Raw genomic sequence first — 18,079 nt, forward strand, 5'->3', positions numbered from 1 at the left:
TTTGTTTTGATCTCTCCCCTGCGCTTCCGCGTGCGTCACTTCTGAGCGGCGCATGCGCAAAGCTGACCTCATACGTAATTACCCCGAAACTGCTTCCGTTTACAACTGTGAGCGCAAGCTAGATTCAAGTGATTATTACATTTTGAATATGGATATTTTTCTTACAAAAACGCATCAATTCGCTACAGGAGGCCTTTGTTCACCCCCCAGAGCCGTGTGAGACACTTTTTTTTGTGGAAGGGTGCTTTTTATTTCACGTCTTTTGGACTGATGCATGCAACACCCACTGAGTGGCATTAAACAGCTTGAAAGATCAAAGACAATTTTTAATATAACTCCGACTGGATTCGTCTGAAAGAAGAAAGTCATATACACCTAGGATGCATCGGGGGTGAGTAAAACACAGCCTAATTTTTATTTTTGGCTGAACTAACCCTTTAAGCAAAGTTTTCCTCAAATTTCAATGCATTTTGACTTTTCCCCTCACCTGACTCCAAGGAATTTGGGCTGTTCCCCGGGTGCCGAGGTCTCAGTTTCCATCTTGATGGAGTCTATGTGTGCGATGGAGATGACGGTTGCTGCCACGTACCACGGCAGACCCATGAACGAACACACGATCAGAAGAATGGAGACCCAGAACAGGTCCAGGTGATACCCGGCTCCCTTCTGCACTCAGAGCGAGACAAATAACACTCGTTACCTATAGTAAATGATCAGTTCTCCATATTAAGCACAGTAGTGTGTTTGAGATCTGATTCCTGTAAGCATTAGGTTAGCGTGCAGCGGTGTAATCCTCTGACCATAATCCCTCATTATACTCCACAACAGCCCCAGAGTCTGTGTAACATCACATCAGCCGTTTGTACCTTCAGCTTGTGCTCCTTGCGGTTGACGATGACCGCCGTGATCTGTTGGTCCATGAAGACGAGGATGGTGACCAGAAGAGCAGGCAAGAACGAGGCCAGGTAAACCCACCACGGGTTTCCTCCAAATGGAGGAACAAACCAACCACGATTTGGACTCGTCGGCTATTTAGGGTAGAAAAATACAGGATAATTAGAAATTTAAATAAAATAAAAAAAATAATATATTGATACTATATTTAGTTTGTATCTTGAACATAATATTTTATTATATATTATAAAACGGATAGTTCCGGTCCTTGCTTCTGATTGGCTGAGCCACGTTCGAAGCTGTTGTAAATTACGTTTGTCTGTTGCTCGGCAACCACTTTGTTGCAACCACAACTGATTCTGAGGAACTACATTGTTTGGTGGAAGAATACTGTTTTTATTTATATCATTACACTTTATTTGCTGTTTTATTCTGTGAAACCTTACTACGTATATGGAATGACCGTTTTATAAAAGCAATTAACAAGGGGCGTTGTTAGGCACAAGCTTATTGCTTTATTTTATTTGTGCTGTTGCTTGTATTTAGATTATTTGTTCTTATTTTCTTTATTTTTATTTGGCAGTATAGTTTTGTTCCCTAAACATAGCACATACCGAACCGTACCGAAAACGTGACTCTAAAACCGAACCGTGAGTCAGTTGAACCGTTGCACCCCTAATATATTTACATTTACATTTCTTCGTTTAGCAGATGCTTTTATCCAAAGCGACTTACAGTTGGGGAATACATCAAGCGATTCATCTTAAAGAGGCACAGGAAGTGCTCGTAATACCAAGTTTCAAGCATTGTTCAAATAAGAACAAGCTAGACAGGGAAAGATTAAAGAAAAGAGAAAAGGATAATTTGTTTTTTTATTAGGATGAAGTCAGATAGTGAAGAAAGAGGCGAGTTTTCAGCTGTCGCTTGAAAATTGTCAGAATATATATATATATATATATATATTCAACATTCACTTTATAATAATTTTCATTAGCAGAGATTATATAATTTATGCATATTATATAGTTATAGTATCTACATTTAAATGGAAATATGAGCATCATAATTATATTTGAAACTAAATTGTCTATTGATCTGTTATATATTATATCATGTATTATGGTTTGTTAGCATTACTAGTGAAAGTTATATTGATTCAGCTTGTGCCAATACAGATTTTGCAGCAACAATACAAGCACTGTATTCTCACATGACGTACCTGTAGAGTTGTGTCTGTTTGTGACACAGACACACATACACACACACACACACACACACACACACACACACACACACATATTAGAGGTTTCAAGTGTCAGACTTCAGTGAGTGGTTTGGGACTATTAAAGGATTACTGTAACATAGAAGTGCCCTCACAAAGACACTAAACCCATTCAACACACACATACACACACCTTGAATTCACTTGGCACTAGTAGCTTGGGTGTATCCACACCGACCAGCGCATCCACACCACAGAAGATCAAAATGGCCAGAATAATGGCGAAGTCACTGATCAGTTGGCGGACCTGCAAAATATAAACAACTATTCAGCATATGACTTCACATGGACCGTTCAAACAATTCAGATTATGTAAAAATAACATTTTTCTGCATATTTTATTTAGCTTAATACATTTTTTTATTTATACATTTTTATCAGTATTTTTTGTTGTTTCAGATTTTATGTTATAATTTTTAAAATAAATGCATAAGGGAAAGTGGAACTTTTTGTAGTTCACGTAAAATCAATATAAAACCATTTTACTTGAATAATGTGCCATATATATAAGCAAAGCAAGATATTCAATGAAAAAAATAGGACAACACTTGATCTCAATCAAATCAACTCAAATCAAATCTAAATGAATAGCATGTTTAATAATTACTAAAAATGTGATTTATATGTTTTATAAGTATAACAAAAGAGTTATAACAACTAAAAACGTATGCAGGACAGGCACATTTTACATGTATGTAAAAAAAGAGGATGTAAGAATGTCTAAATCAAAAATTAAAAGCTCATTAGTAAACTGCATGTTGCATTGGTAAATTTAATACTAAATAATCAAAAACAAAAACAAATGCATCACTGATCATTGACACGAAATGCACTATAAATACTAGAATTGAAAGTGAAAACTATAATCTTTAAATCTAATCTCTAATTAGTGGAGATTAATGGAGACTTATGATGTTTTAATGAGTGCAGATTGGTAATATGCTACAGCATTTTTGGACGGATCAGTGATGGACTATTTTCCATTACAGCTGCCAAACCAAAATACTTCTTTAATTCAGAAGCAACGAGTTTCAGATTGAAGCTTAAAGGCTGTGTGTGTGTGTGTGTGTGTCTGTGTGTATGAGTGTGTGTGTGTGTGTGTGTATCAGAGTGTGTGTGTGTGTGTCTGTGTGTGTGAGTCTCTGTGTGTGTGTGTGTGTGCCTGTGTGAGTGCATGTGTGTGTCTGTGTGTGTGAGTGCATGTGTCTGAAAGCAGACCACAGACCGATCCACAGCCGGAACTCCAGATAGTCGAAATCATTATCCCTGAACCAATCAAAAACACACATCAGCATCACCCGCCTACAAACCCAGATTAGGAGGAAAACAATCAGCCAATCAGAGGATGAGAACAAAAATGATTTGCAATATGTTTGAAATGTCATACTTTCCTCTGGTTTCGAAACAAATTCACATGCAGTATGCATACCGAGTATGCAAATTTTCTTTTTGCATGGATTACCTGGACGGGCTTCTTTTTTTACTCAAAATATTTAATACATAGCCAGAGCACTTATGTGCCACTGATCCCATAATGCAATGCTCTAAACTGAAAGCAATTTTTAATCTCCTTTTTAAATCTCCCAACTCATTAAAATATATCTGTATATATATTTACATTTTTAATTACATTTTAAATATTATATATATTTAAATAAAAATAATATATGTATACTTAAAATAGAAAAATATTTTTTAAGAATGAAATATATAAACATATTTTTAGATTTTAAGAATTAAATATATATACATATACATTTTTATTATTTTTTAAATTAATTTTAATCATTTAGAAAAGGAAGGCACTATAAATATTACATTACATTTACATATATATTTATATTTACATAAACATTTACATTTTAAGAACAAAAATAATATATGTATATTAAAAATATATAAATATAAACATAATTTTTTAATTAAGAATTAAATATACATATACTGTTTTATTTACATAAATATATTACATTTTAATTTATTTAATTATTTATTTTATACATAAATATGTATGTATGTGTGTGTGTGTGTATTTAATTATTATTTGTATTTATTTTAATTGAATTATAATTTTTATTTTTCTTAATATTTATTAAAAATGTAAGCACACACATACATTTGTTATATATGTTTTTGGATTCATTTCCAAACGACTCTTCTCATATGTTCCTTGTGTTAAAGACTGAATCCAGACGCTTTTTTGATCAGAAAGTACTAATCATGTTAGCATGCAACTTCTGATTCATCTAATATATGACAATCCATAATTCTAGACTCAGCGCTTTAGATGGAAACCCTCAGTGAAGCTGAACTGATACACGCCAGCAGAAGCAGACATGAAATCTGACTCAATTATTCATAATGGAACATAAACACAGAAACCTGAAACCTCACAGAGAGACAGAGAGACAGAGAGAGACACAGAGAGAGAGAGAGAGAGAGAGAGAGGGGACCTTGGCGGAAACGGGAAAACAATAAGATGTATCTTGATTCCAGATAACTCAGAACGTTTTGTGCCTCAGATGACAAGAGTTCCTGGGATTGCTGCTTGTTTTTGGTCAAACTAAATATGACACATCAATACAGAAAGGAAGTATAAACTCTACTGATTTACTGTCTGGGTTTGTGGATGATCCAAATCCAAGCTGATGTTTAAACACAATTCTCTGAATGAAATGAGAAACAGATAAGCTTTGCAATAAAATCTGACTGGAATAAATCATATAAACACATCAAATCAATTAATGAATCAAGCTGCAATGAACAATTAATATAAAAAAGCCTACAGTTAAGAACCTAGATTGCACGGGCAAAATGTTGTTGTTTTTTGTGTGACTTTTATTAATGTTTTTATTAAAAATCCAAATAAATCGTATAGGAATAAAATAGTACAATATTTATTTTAAGTAAATAATTAATAACAAATAAAGTATTTTTATTATGAGTCAAGTTGTAACGAACTATTAAAATGATGAACAACCTACAGTCTATACTGCACAGTAAAATAATTACTCATTGTGGATATTATTAATTTAATTATTATATTAACTTAATAAAAATAACAAAAATAGTAATACATTTTAAAATTGAATAATTTTATATACACACACACACACACACACACACACACACATACATAAAAAAATTATAAATATATATATATTTATTTATATGTAAATGCAATCATTTATTGAACAAAGAACCATTAATATGAAAAACAGCTGACAGCAGGAGGACTAATGGTTAATAATAATAATAATAATAATAATAAATAATTAATTTTACAAGTAAATAATATATTATATAATATATATATAAAAAAAATATATATATATATAATATAATAAAAAATAAAATTATATATTTTTCTATATTTAAAAAGTAATACACTTGAGTAAATGAAATATTATTGACAACACACAAAAACAATTATTCATATTTTTTTGTTTTATTATTAATGCAAACATTTATTAAAGATGTATTTTCTTTTTCCCACTGTAAAAATGCAGCAACTATAATTATTAATAATAATATAATAATTATAATGATAATTAATATATTCAAATAATATATGTGACCCTGGACCACAAAACCAGTCTTAAGTAGCAGGGATATATTTGTAGCAATAGCTAAAAATACATTGTATGGGTCAAAATTATAGATTTTTCTTTTATGCCAAAAATCATTAGGATATTAAGTAAAGATCATGTTCCATGAAGATATTTTGTACATTTTCTACTGTAAATATATTCAAACTTAATTTTTGATTAGAAATATGCATTGCTAAGAACTTCATTTGGACAACTTTAAAGGCGATTTTCTCAATACTTAGATTTTTTTGCACCCTCAGATTCCAGATTTTCAAATATTGTCCTATCCTAACAAACCATACATCAATGGAAAGCTTATTTATTCAGCTTCCAGGGTCACATATAATGTATTTATATATATAGTAATGTAGTAATGATTTCACCACATATCACATTTTTTCTAACAGCTATTGTTAACAAAATCATCCGCTGATGGCTTATTATTTTCGGATGTTCTTGTGTGCACATGCTTTAGTATGTCTCTGTGTGTATGTGACACCCACTTGCTGAAATTAAAGAGCAGGCGCTCAAAGACGAGCACGGGTCCGGTGCTGCTCAGGATAGTGAGAGGCTGACCCGCAAACAGACAGAACACAGCCCCAGCCAACGCCGTCCCCACAAAACTCTCCAACACACCCTGCACAGACAGACAAAAACACCGACGTCAAGCGGAAAAACTACAGCGAAGGTAGTGCATTTGAAGGCATGTCTGCGGGAAAGCACTAAAACAGCAACTCTTATCAGATTCGAGCCCGTATGTGACGACAGCTGTTTCTTCAAAAGCACATTTCTGCCTCACAGTCAAATCTGAAAGTGCTTATTCAGCCAAACGCCTGTTTCCAACACTTTCTCACGTAAGCATCACTGTTGCATCTGCTCATACTATAGATTAGTTCGATTTGAACAAAGCTCTAGCTATTAAACTTAAGTGTGTCACTCATACACAGTAAGAAAACAATCCATGGAAAAACCACAAAAACATTTCTGTCAAGACATTTTCTGTTAAGTTTATGGACTTTTTCTTCCACCCTAAAAAAACAACACAATGCCATGTATAATTCAAAAATATGAGTAAAACACCTACAAAACAATTAATATGGAAAATCCCTTCATATTAACACAGTACATCTGGGCCCTATTTTTTATTGACTTTTTTATAGTATAATGCATTATTATTATTAATAATTTAATTAATAATATAATTAAATAATAACAATATTACTACTACTACTACTAATAATAATACACTGAATAATAAATAATTATTAAAAATACATGAATTATTCTTATTGTTGTTGTTTATTGATTCAATAATTTACTGAACAATCAACCATTAAAATGATAAACAGCCTACAGTTGGAGGGAGAATGAATTATTAACTGTGATTATTATGTTAATTTATAATAATAATAATGTATATTTAAAATGTAATAATAATAATAATCATTAATTATTCTTAATAACAAAAAAGTATTATTATGATTATTACTATTATATAATGGTTGCTGTTTATTATTAATTCAATAAATCGTTGAACAACAAACCATTAAAATGACAATAAGCCTTCAGTTGGATAGTGAAAGAATCATTCATCGTGATTAATTATTATTAATGTGCCGATAATAATAATAACAACAACATTTAAAAAGTAAATAAATTATAATAATATATTTAATCATTACTATTAATTAATAATAAATATATAAATTATTGTTAGTTATCATTATTACATATTTTTGTTTTTATCATTAAAACTGATAAAACAGTAATGTTTTTTAAAATCCCATCAACTTACATGGTCCAAAGGCCCATCACAGCATATTTAAACTGTTCTGCATTCAGATTTGTGTTTACGTATCTGATATGTATACATATTTACCTCCAAACACAAGTTATCTTCAAGGTTTTTTTAAACTTATAAAAAATCAATTCGCCAACCTGCAATCTGCATCTAAAGCTTTAATTTGCGTATCTGAGGCAGGCTTTATAGGTAAAGGGCAGAGGTCAGGAGAAGGATTCTTTTAGAGGGATTTTTCTGAAGTGTATTTGTGTGATTTTATGTGTGTGTGCGCTTGTGTGTTATCTGAGGCTATTTATAGCTGATCCTCCTTAGCCTGCTCCATATACATGCACTGCTAAATATATATGCGCAAACTCTGCGGTCACTGCACATGTCTGAAAGTACAACGCACAATCCTGACACTATTTATACACACAGTTGTTCGAAGAAAAGTCACTCTCAGTATAGCACGGATCAAATCCCAACATGTACATCTGTTTCCAAACGGCCGATCTAGGGAACACATGACAAATGTTTGACGTGACATGTTTAATAATCAAACAGCTGTCTGTGGCCTTTAAAGGTGACATATCATGAAATCTGACTTTTTCAGGTTTTAAGTGCTATAATCAGGTCCCCGGTGCATCTACCAACCAAGGAAACGTGAAAAAGATTAACCCAGTAACTTTGTTTTGGTAAGCATTTTTCTGCAAGCGTCTGAGAAAACGAGCGGTCCGATTTCGCTCCCTTGGTGACGTGGCTCTCATTATAATATTACCGCCCCTTAATCTGTAAGTTTACACCCACGGCACCGTCATTTTGATTTAGCAAGCGACAACGGTGTACCAGTTCGAATGCCATGACGAAAGTTTGAGCAAAACATGCTAACTGTTCTGTCTTTGGCTGCACAGACGAGCACAGAACACTGTTTAGAGTCCCAGCCTCAGAGGAGACGAGCAGTGGATTTATTGATTTATTTACTGTATATTGCTGCTGACACACAGATCTAAAATAAACATGCAATTTATTTCCCAGCTGTTTACCTTCACAGACATAATCGACTGTTTTCGTAACTCGTGTGTGTTTTTAACGTGAACTTTTGTGTGAATGAGAACTTAGTTTAGTACTCACATGCTGTGACAGCCGCTTTCTGTCCGTGTGCTTCGGATGTGTGAAGCAGAAAATCTTATATCTGAAGTTTAAACTCATATGGTTTAAAACGCACGATTTCAGTGCGATAAACATGATAATCAGAACCAAAACAGATGTTTTTAGCAGGTACGAGCTATAATGGCATAATCTGCATTTAAAGAGACAGGCCCGAAAAACAAGCGTGTTTCTGCTTCCACTCAAAATAGGCATTTTCAAAATTATATAATATATGATCTGTGGAGTATTTTGAGCTGAAACTTAACAGACACATTCTGGGGACACCAGAGACTTATATTACATATTGTAAAAAGGGGCATAATACAGTGGGGCAAAAAAGTATTTAGTCAGCCACCAATTGTGCAAGTTCTCCCACTTAAAAAGATGAGAGAGGCCTGTAATTTTCATCATAGGTATACCTCAACTATGAGAGACAAAATGAGAAAACAAAATTCCAGAAAATCACATTGTAGGATTTTTAAAGAATTAATTGGTAAATTCCTCGGTAAAATAAGTATTTGGTCACCTACAAACAAGCAAGATTTCTGGCTCTCACAGACCTGTAACTTCTTCTTTAAGAGGCTCCTCTGTCCTCCACTCGTTACCTGTATTAATGGCATCTGTTTGAACTCATTATCAGTATAAAAGACACCTGTCCAAAACCTCAAACAGTCACACTCCAAACTCCACCATGGCCAAGACCAAAATTGTAGACCTCCACCAGGCTGGGAAGACTGAATCTGCAATACGTAAGCAGCTTGGTGTGAAGAAATCAACTGTGGGAGCAATTATTAGAAAATGGAAGACATACAAGACCACTGATAATCCCCCTCGATCTGGGGCTCCACGCAAGATCTCACCCCGTGGGGTCAAAATGATCACAAGAACTGTGAGCAAAAATCCCACAACCACACGGGGGGACCTAGTGAATGACCTGCAGAGAGCTGGGACCAAAGTAACAAAGGCTACCATCAGTAACACACTGCACCGCCAGGGACTCAAATCCTGCAGTGCCAGACGTGTCCCCCTGCTTAAGCCAGTACATGTCCAGGCCCGTCTGAAGTTTGCTAGAGAGCATTTGGATGATCCAGAAGAGGATTGGGAGAATGTCATATGGTCAGATGAAACCAAAATAGAACTTTTTGGTAAAAACTCAACTTGAGGAGAAAGAATGCTGAGTTGCATCCAAAGAACACCATACCTACTGTGAAGCATGGGGGTGGAAACATCATGCTTATGTCTCCTTTAAATCCCCAGAGCTGTGAACACAACAAATCGAGCTCCCGAATAAACCTAGCTCAGCCGAACCATCTGACACTAGTATAATACAAACTCACAGCGATAAGACACTCAGAAAAAGACGCGAACCTGCATGTTGTCAGTGGCGTCTCCCAGCAGCCCTCCGAAGGTGATGGCGTTTGTGACGGTTCCCAGGTAAATGAACAAGATGGCAGACAGCGACTGTATGTTGAGAGCGTCGTAAAAGTCGCTGGCATAAAACGGGAGCTTCCTCTTGACGTCCAGAATGAGACCGCCGCAAAACCTACAAGAGCAAGAGATTGTTTTCTCTTACTGAAAAATGTTTGGTCAGGTAACCTGAAAAAATAACTTATTTTATTAAAGCAAAAAAAAAATTACAATTGTTTTTAATATGGCATACAACAAAAGTAAGTATTAAGGGTCTGATTAAGCATGAATGAATACTTTTATAGCAAAGACACATTAAACTGATCAAAAGTGACAGTAAAGAGATTTATGATGTTACAAAGATTTCTATTTCAAATGAATACTGTTCTATTCATCGCAGAATCCTGAAATCATGGCTTCCACAAAAAAATATGACTTTTCAACACTGATAATAATAAGAAATGTTTCTTGAGCAGTAAATCAGCATATTAGAATGATTTCTGAAGGGTCATGTGACACTGAAGACTGGAGTAATGATGCTGAAAATTCAGCTTTGATCACAGGAATAAATGACATTTTAAAATATATTCAAATAGAAAAGTGAATTGAATTTTGAATTATATTAATATTTCACAATTTTACTGTTTTTATTAGATTTTTGATCAAATAAATGCAGCGTTGTTTGAGCTCTTTCAAAAACATAAAAGTTTCTTAAATCTCAAACTTTTGAATGATTGTGTAAATACAATAACTGCAATTTTTTGAACTTTTCACAGTGTAGAAATAACAAAGGTCAGTATAAACTCAAGTTAACTGTTCATAAAGCAAGTGTTCATGAACATGTATTAGTGTGTGTTTATATACTTACTTGCCAGTAAATTTGAGTTCATCACCGACCGAGTGGCCACCGCCGCCTGCTGGACTCCCGTCATGAGGAGTACCGCCGTTCATCTGAAGACTTTCCCCTCCGGCAATATTGTTTTTACTAAACACACACACACACACACACACACATACTAAGTTTCATTGGTTTTCGTTTTAATATTACCTAATTTGATGATGCTGATTCAAAAACACCAATAAAAACTTTGCATCACATACAGTTTTTCACAAAAAAAGGAATGAAGATTTTCAATTATATATATGTATCAGCTTTAATGCACTTATTAAACAAAAAAAAGCAATTAAACATCAAATGTTTTGATGACAAAAAGAAGCATTCAAAATGTTTAATTTAACTTATAATCTGCAAAGGCGTGTAAAAATCAGGATTAGGCAAAAATTCATTTCTTCAGTGTCATTCATAAATGTGAAAATCCTGAGAATTGAATAAATAGTTGTAATCTGGCTCAGATTCAGACAGGGGTCACGTGTTTCTGCTGACTAAAAGACTTTTTTACTTTTTTATGATTGTCAAAAGCAAAAATGCATCATATTTTATGAGAAAGAGAGACACGCTTGAGCAAAACAGACACTATTTTTGGAATCAGCAGCCCAAAATTAGTAAGCAACAACAAGTATTGGATTTCATTCATCAGATATGATGCAGGGCGGTCTGGTATGGTCACTGGTTGCTGGTACCGTTTATCTGCAGACGGGATGGATTTAGGAGGTTCGATCCTGATGTCAGGGTCCCATTCACCTGGAGGAAGCACGATGACTTCATCCAGGAACTCATCAATGCCTGCCAGCAGGTCACCGCGGTCTTTCGCTTTATAAGCTATGTCATGAAACACCTGCAGGAGCCCAAAGCGCACAGCTTTAGGCCACAGTTCAGCTAAAATCACCTAAATATTATATTAGCATGCACATAAACACACCTCATCAGACATGAGCGTGGCGATGGCACGTCCGATCTCATGGTATGACTTGGCCTTTCCTTTGGGCCCCAGCAGAATAAAAAGGAACCTACAAATACAAACAGATATTGTTATTACTATCACAAGTGATGGATGTGAATGGCACAGCTTTAAAGAAAGAGTTCACCTAAAAATTTGAATTTGCTAAAAAAAAATTAACTCATCCTCAGGCCATCTAAGATGTAGATGAGTTTGTTTCTTCCTCAGATTTGAAGAAATGTAGCACTACATCGCTTGCTCACCAACTGATCCTCTGCAGTGAATGGGTGCCATCAGAATGAGAGTCTAAACAGCTGATAAAAACATCACAATAATCCACACCACTCCAGTCCATCAGTTAACATCTTGTGAATTTCACAATTTTACTGTTTTTATTAGATTTTTGATCAAATAAATGCAGCCTTGTTTGAGCTCTTTCAAAAACATAAAAGTTTCTTAAATCTCAAACTTTTGAATGATTGTGTAAATACAATAACTGCAATTTTTTGAACTTTTCACAGTGTAGAAATAACAAAGGTCAGTATAAACTCAAGTTAACTGTTCATAAAGCAAGTGTTCATGAACATGTATTAGTGTGTGTTTATATACTTACTTGCCAGTAAATTTGAGTTCATCACCGACCGAGTGGCCACCGCCGCCTGCTGGACTCCCGTCATGAGGAGTACCGCCGTTCATCTGAAGACTTTCCCCTCCGGCAATATTGTTTTTACTAAACACACACACACACACACACACACATACTAAGTTTCATTGGTTTTCGTTTTAATATTACCTAATTTGATGATGCTGATTCAAAAACACCAATAAAAACTTTGCATCACATACAGTTTTTCACAAAAAAAGGAATGAAGATTTTCAATTATATATATGTATCAGCTTTAATGCACTTATTAAACAAAAAAAAGCAATTAAACATCAAATGTTTTGATGACAAAAAGAAGCATTCAAAATGTTTAATTTAACTTATAATCTGCAAAGGCGTGTAAAAATCAGGATTAGGCAAAAATTCATTTCTTCAGTGTCATTCATAAATGTGAAAATCCTGAGAATTGAATAAATAGTTGTAATCTGGCTCAGATTCAGACAGGGGTCACGTGTTTCTGCTGACTAAAAGACTTTTTTACTTTTTTATGATTGTCAAAAGCAAAAATGCATCATATTTTATGAGAAAGAGAGACACGCTTGAGCAAAACAGACACTATTTTTGGAATCAGCAGCCCAAAATTAGTAAGCAACAACAAGTATTGGATTTCATTCATCAGATATGATGCAGGGCGGTCTGGTATGGTCACTGGTTGCTGGTACCGTTTATCTGCAGACGGGATGGATTTAGGAGGTTCGATCCTGATGTCAGGGTCCCATTCACCTGGAGGAAGCACGATGACTTCATCCAGGAACTCATCAATGCCTGCCAGCAGGTCACCGCGGTCTTTCGCTTTATAAGCTATGTCATGAAACACCTGCAGGAGCCCAAAGCGCACAGCTTTAGGCCACAGTTCAGCTAAAATCACCTAAATATTATATTAGCATGCACATAAACACACCTCATCAGACATGAGCGTGGCGATGGCACGTCCGATCTCATGGTATGACTTGGCCTTTCCTTTGGGCCCCAGCAGAATAAAAAGGAACCTACAAATACAAACAGATATTGTTATTACTATCACAAGTGATGGATGTGAATGGCACAGCTTTAAAGAAAGAGTTCACCTAAAAATTTGAATTTGCTAAAAAAAAATTAACTCATCCTCAGGCCATCTAAGATGTAGATGAGTTTGTTTCTTCCTCAGATTTGAAGAAATGTAGCACTACATCGCTTGCTCACCAACTGATCCTCTGCAGTGAATGGGTGCCATCAGAATGAGAGTCTAAACAGCTGATAAAAACATCACAATAATCCACACCACTCCAGTCCATCAGTTAACATCTTGTGAAGTGAAAAGTTGCGTGTTTGTAAGAAACAAATCCATCAAGGTCTTTTTAACTTCAAACCATTGCTTCCTGCTGAAATAAAAGACTTATATATCCATAATATTGCTTTCTCCAGTGAAAAAGTCATCAGTCTGAATCAGGAGAGAAATATGCAGATTACTAACAAGTCAAAACAGTCCAAAACAGTTACAAATATAAGTATGTCAGTGTATTTCGATGTAAGAAGACAGGGGATGGACTTTGTCACTGGAGGAAGTGTTGTTATGGATTATGGACTCGCATTTTGGCCAGCAGCAACAGCTTGAAGTTAAAAACGTCTTTTTGTGCAGCTGTTCACTTCACAACACATTAACTGATGGACTGGAGTGGTGTGGATTACTTGTGATGTTTTTATCAGCTGTTTGGACTCTTATTCTGACGGCACCCATTCACTGCAGAGGATTCATTGGTGAGCAAGTGATGTCATGCTACATTTCTCCAAATCTGTTATTTTCAGCAGTTTTTTATTTCAGTGTGTTACCGTGTGGGAACAGGAACCTCGGTGAGTCCTCCTAACATGACGGCCTGCTGGAGACGCACAAACGCCACGAAGGGAGTGTCCAGAAAGTCCACCTCGCCGACCAGTACATTTGACGCTTCTGCATCTCGGGGAACCTTCTTCATGAATTTATTATTCAACTGGAGAGATAAACAAAAAAAATAGATTTTTCACTAAATTAACTTTGTTTATGGTTTATGGATACTATGAAAATCACTCCGTGTTTATTACTGCAGATGTTGCCAATCCTCCAACAATATTGCATCTATAATGCAAATATTGTTGGATCTTGTATAATAAATTGCCCATGATGTTACTCATATATATACTCATATATACTCAATATACAGTGGGTACGGAAAGTATTCAGACCCCCTTAAATTTTTCACTCTTTCAGGCCAGTGTTATTTTAATATTTTTATGTATTACAATAGTATTTATTTATAATTTAATATTATAAATAAACATAATGAAAATATAAATAAATAAATAGTTTATAAAATATTAAAGAATTATGCATTAAACATTTATTTTTATTTTTTATTTAATATTTTCAAGTTTCATTTTTAGTAAATTTGTTATGTGTATTTGATATTTTTTATTAGTTTCTGTTTCTCTCAAACATCTCTATTTCTACTTTATTTAATTTCATATTTAATTTGAGTAATTTTACTACTTCAACTATTTCATTTCAGTTATTTCATTTTAATTCAATTTTTGTTTATGTTTTCCATGTATTATTTATATTAATTTACATGATCTCTGCTTTATTTTTAATAATTTTGTTAAATGTTTTAGCTAACAATCACAACATTTTTCCTGGCTCTTATTTTTAAAGCATGCAGTTAGTTACCACAGAAAATAAATAATTTTGCATAAATGGAAAGTGTATTTAAAGTAATACATTTACAATGGAAGCATAAAGTTGTTCAGTGTATCTCACTATATATTATATCTCTGATCCATATTAAACTCTACTTTGATTTTTTTGATTTTTGAATTTAATAAAGAATTGATCAAAAGAAGCAATATGTTTCTTCATGAGATTATATTTGAGGTCATATTTCAGTGGAATATAAAAGTCTGATAAGACTTAAGCAGCGTGGAACAAGCTCACAACTAGCATAAACAAAAGCAGTTCATTAGCGCTAAACTCTGGGATGACATCCAGCCTGAACACACACAGACACACAGACACAAAAGAGGCCTTGTGTGTGTGCAATGTTTGCAGTTTGGCTGTTTTTCTTCTGAGGTTATCAGTATAATTACAGCAGTGTGAATAACACACAACAAGAGCTCTGTGCGCTTGACAAAGCTCTCCCGCTAATCCACAAACATTGACACAACTGACGACAGCGGCCTTGTGTGAAAGACAGCCACTGAGTTTCAATTGTGTGCTACTGTGTTTGAAAAAGAGTTTATTTTTGTCCTTTTGCGCTCATTCCTGTCCTAGAGATGTCACACCCAGGACTGAAGCCAACAGGCATCAATCCTGTCTCTAATGAACGCTTGGTGGGAGAATCTCACAAAACCTGTTAAAAACACACCTGGCTATATATACAGTGGGTACGGAAAGTATTCAGACCCCCTTAAATTTTTCACTCTTTGTTATATTGCAGCCATTTGCTAAAATCATTTAAGTAAATTTTTTTTTCCTCATTAATGTACACACAGCACCCCATATTGACAAAATACCACAAAACTGTCAAGAAAATGAAGCCTATTTTAAAACCATCACTTTCATGGTGATTAAGCACATTTCCCCATAATTCTCTTTAGTGTAATGCAAAAAATAAATTATTTTGGTAGTATTTTTTCAATGATACAATTATTATTAATATTAGTTAAATGTGGATGATAACAAGTTAATATTTTAAATTAAATAATAATAATATTTTAAATAAATATGCATTATTGTATCATTGAATTACGAAGCATGTATATTTAAATTGTATACATGTGTGTGTGTGTGTGTGTGCGTGTATTAATTTAAAGATCATTACTATAGGTGTTATTATTTAAAATATATTTAAGAAATATGTCTTTATTAAAAATTGTTTGGCAGCTAAATACCAAAATATAATGGAAAACACTCTAATTTACATAACTGAGTTTAATTTAAAATGATGCAAAAAAATATTTAAAATAATTAAAAATACATAAAAATAAAATAAGTATTATTATTATATAATATATATACTACATTATAATATATTTTTTTTAAATTACATTTACATTATTATATTATTACATTGTCAGGTATTTATATATCATGGTAGTATTTACTGATTTAAAAAAATAAAAAATAATAATCTAATGAGAATAACCATTGAGAATAATGGGATTTATATAAAAACTGGACTGTATGCACAGTAAAAAAAAAAAAGTTATCTATTATATATTTTATAAATATAATTTTGGAGGAAATGTGGTTAATTGTCCAAAAAATATTTTCTTTTTTTTGAATTTGGGGAAAATGTCACCTAGATGAATGTAACCCGATAATATTCTTCTTGCAGATTGAATATATACTTCTACATGTGGCAAAACTGTTCACACACTTACATTCGCACAGAAACACACTTCACAGTACCTGGTCTTTCTCAGGTTTGTCTGAGAGATCAGTCAGGCTGTTGGAGGTCAGGTTACGATGGGCCGTGGTCGGACTACCTGCAGAGGTCACACAAGGTCAAAGGTCAAACACTGATCAGCTGCTAAAACACTGGAAAATACAAACAAAGAGGCCCAAGAGTCTCACATAAAAGTCATTTTGTGTATCTACTTCACAATAGATTCATTTAGTAACTTGTTTGACAGCTTACATAAAACTGTAATCCTTTAATGCAGTGGTTTATTAAGAGATTGTCAAAATAAATATCAGTCATAGAAACACTCATGTGTTTCAGCATAATTACTACTTACTATTTTTAAACTAAAGTTTAAGGCGACTTTTACTTTTAAAAGTTTCTTTAAGCGTTTATAATATTGTGCACACACAAAATCATTAATTTCGGTCCATATCTGCAGAAATACAGTGGACTAGAGCTGATCTTTCAAAAAGAACCAGACTACAGTATATTTCTTCATCTCTAGACCCACAGATTAGCAAATCTAGCATGAATCAGTCTGAATCTTCAGCTACAGACTTACAGAGAAGTCCCATGCTGTTGCTTCTCTGCATCTGAATTTGCTCGTCAGGTTCTAAGGTGGTAAAGCAAGGCACAGAGTGATCGAGAGGACTGCGCGCTTCTCACACACACACACACACACACACACACACACACACACGGGAAGACAGGGTGCATGCATGTCAATCAAGACACGTGGGAGGGACGAAAGACAGGGAAGAGAGAAAAGAAAGCATTAGAGCAAAGAAATCGATTACAAATCTGGTTCAAAGCGCTGATTCAGAATTCAATTGGAGCACTGAATAAAAATGAAAATAGACAACATTTAGGAAAACCAAGCAGAGTTTGAAAAGAAGGCACAGCAACATTTTCTGAAAGAATGGATTATTTATGAAACAGGAGAAACTGTTCCCCAGTGTTGGGGAAGCTTTGAAACGACTGCTTTGAATCTGAGATTCTATATATATATATATATACATATACACACACACACTAATTTATATAACTGACTTTAATTACA

At 34.0% G+C, this 18,079-nt stretch overlaps 1 protein-coding gene across 1 annotated transcript in view; it reads right to left on the reverse strand.

Moving 5' to 3' along the window:
- LOC107585434 (electrogenic sodium bicarbonate cotransporter 1-like) overlaps nt 1-18,079 on the reverse strand; it is a 61,030-nt gene that overhangs the window by 7,529 nt on the left and 35,422 nt on the right. Inside the window, exons 7-18 of the mRNA XM_016272452.1 lie at nt 17,582-17,677; nt 17,025-17,101; nt 14,414-14,571; nt 13,506-13,593; nt 13,267-13,421; nt 12,554-12,670; nt 10,064-10,238; nt 6,270-6,403; nt 3,391-3,442; nt 2,310-2,423; nt 867-1,028; nt 488-666 (exon numbers count right to left, since the gene is read on the reverse strand). Coding sequence (XP_016127938.1) covers nt 488-666; nt 867-1,028; nt 2,310-2,423; nt 3,391-3,442; nt 6,270-6,403; nt 10,064-10,238; nt 12,554-12,670; nt 13,267-13,421; nt 13,506-13,593; nt 14,414-14,571; nt 17,025-17,101; nt 17,582-17,677 — 1,507 coding nt within the window. The remainder of the gene's footprint in view (nt 1-487; nt 667-866; nt 1,029-2,309; nt 2,424-3,390; nt 3,443-6,269; nt 6,404-10,063; nt 10,239-12,553; nt 12,671-13,266; nt 13,422-13,505; nt 13,594-14,413; nt 14,572-17,024; nt 17,102-17,581; nt 17,678-18,079) is intronic.

This window comes from Sinocyclocheilus grahami, unplaced genomic scaffold, assembly GCF_001515645.1.
Source record: "Sinocyclocheilus grahami isolate Dianchi unplaced genomic scaffold, SAMN03320097.WGS_v1.1 scaffold70.1, whole genome shotgun sequence".
Taxonomy (NCBI): Eukaryota; Metazoa; Chordata; class Actinopteri; order Cypriniformes; family Cyprinidae; genus Sinocyclocheilus; species Sinocyclocheilus grahami.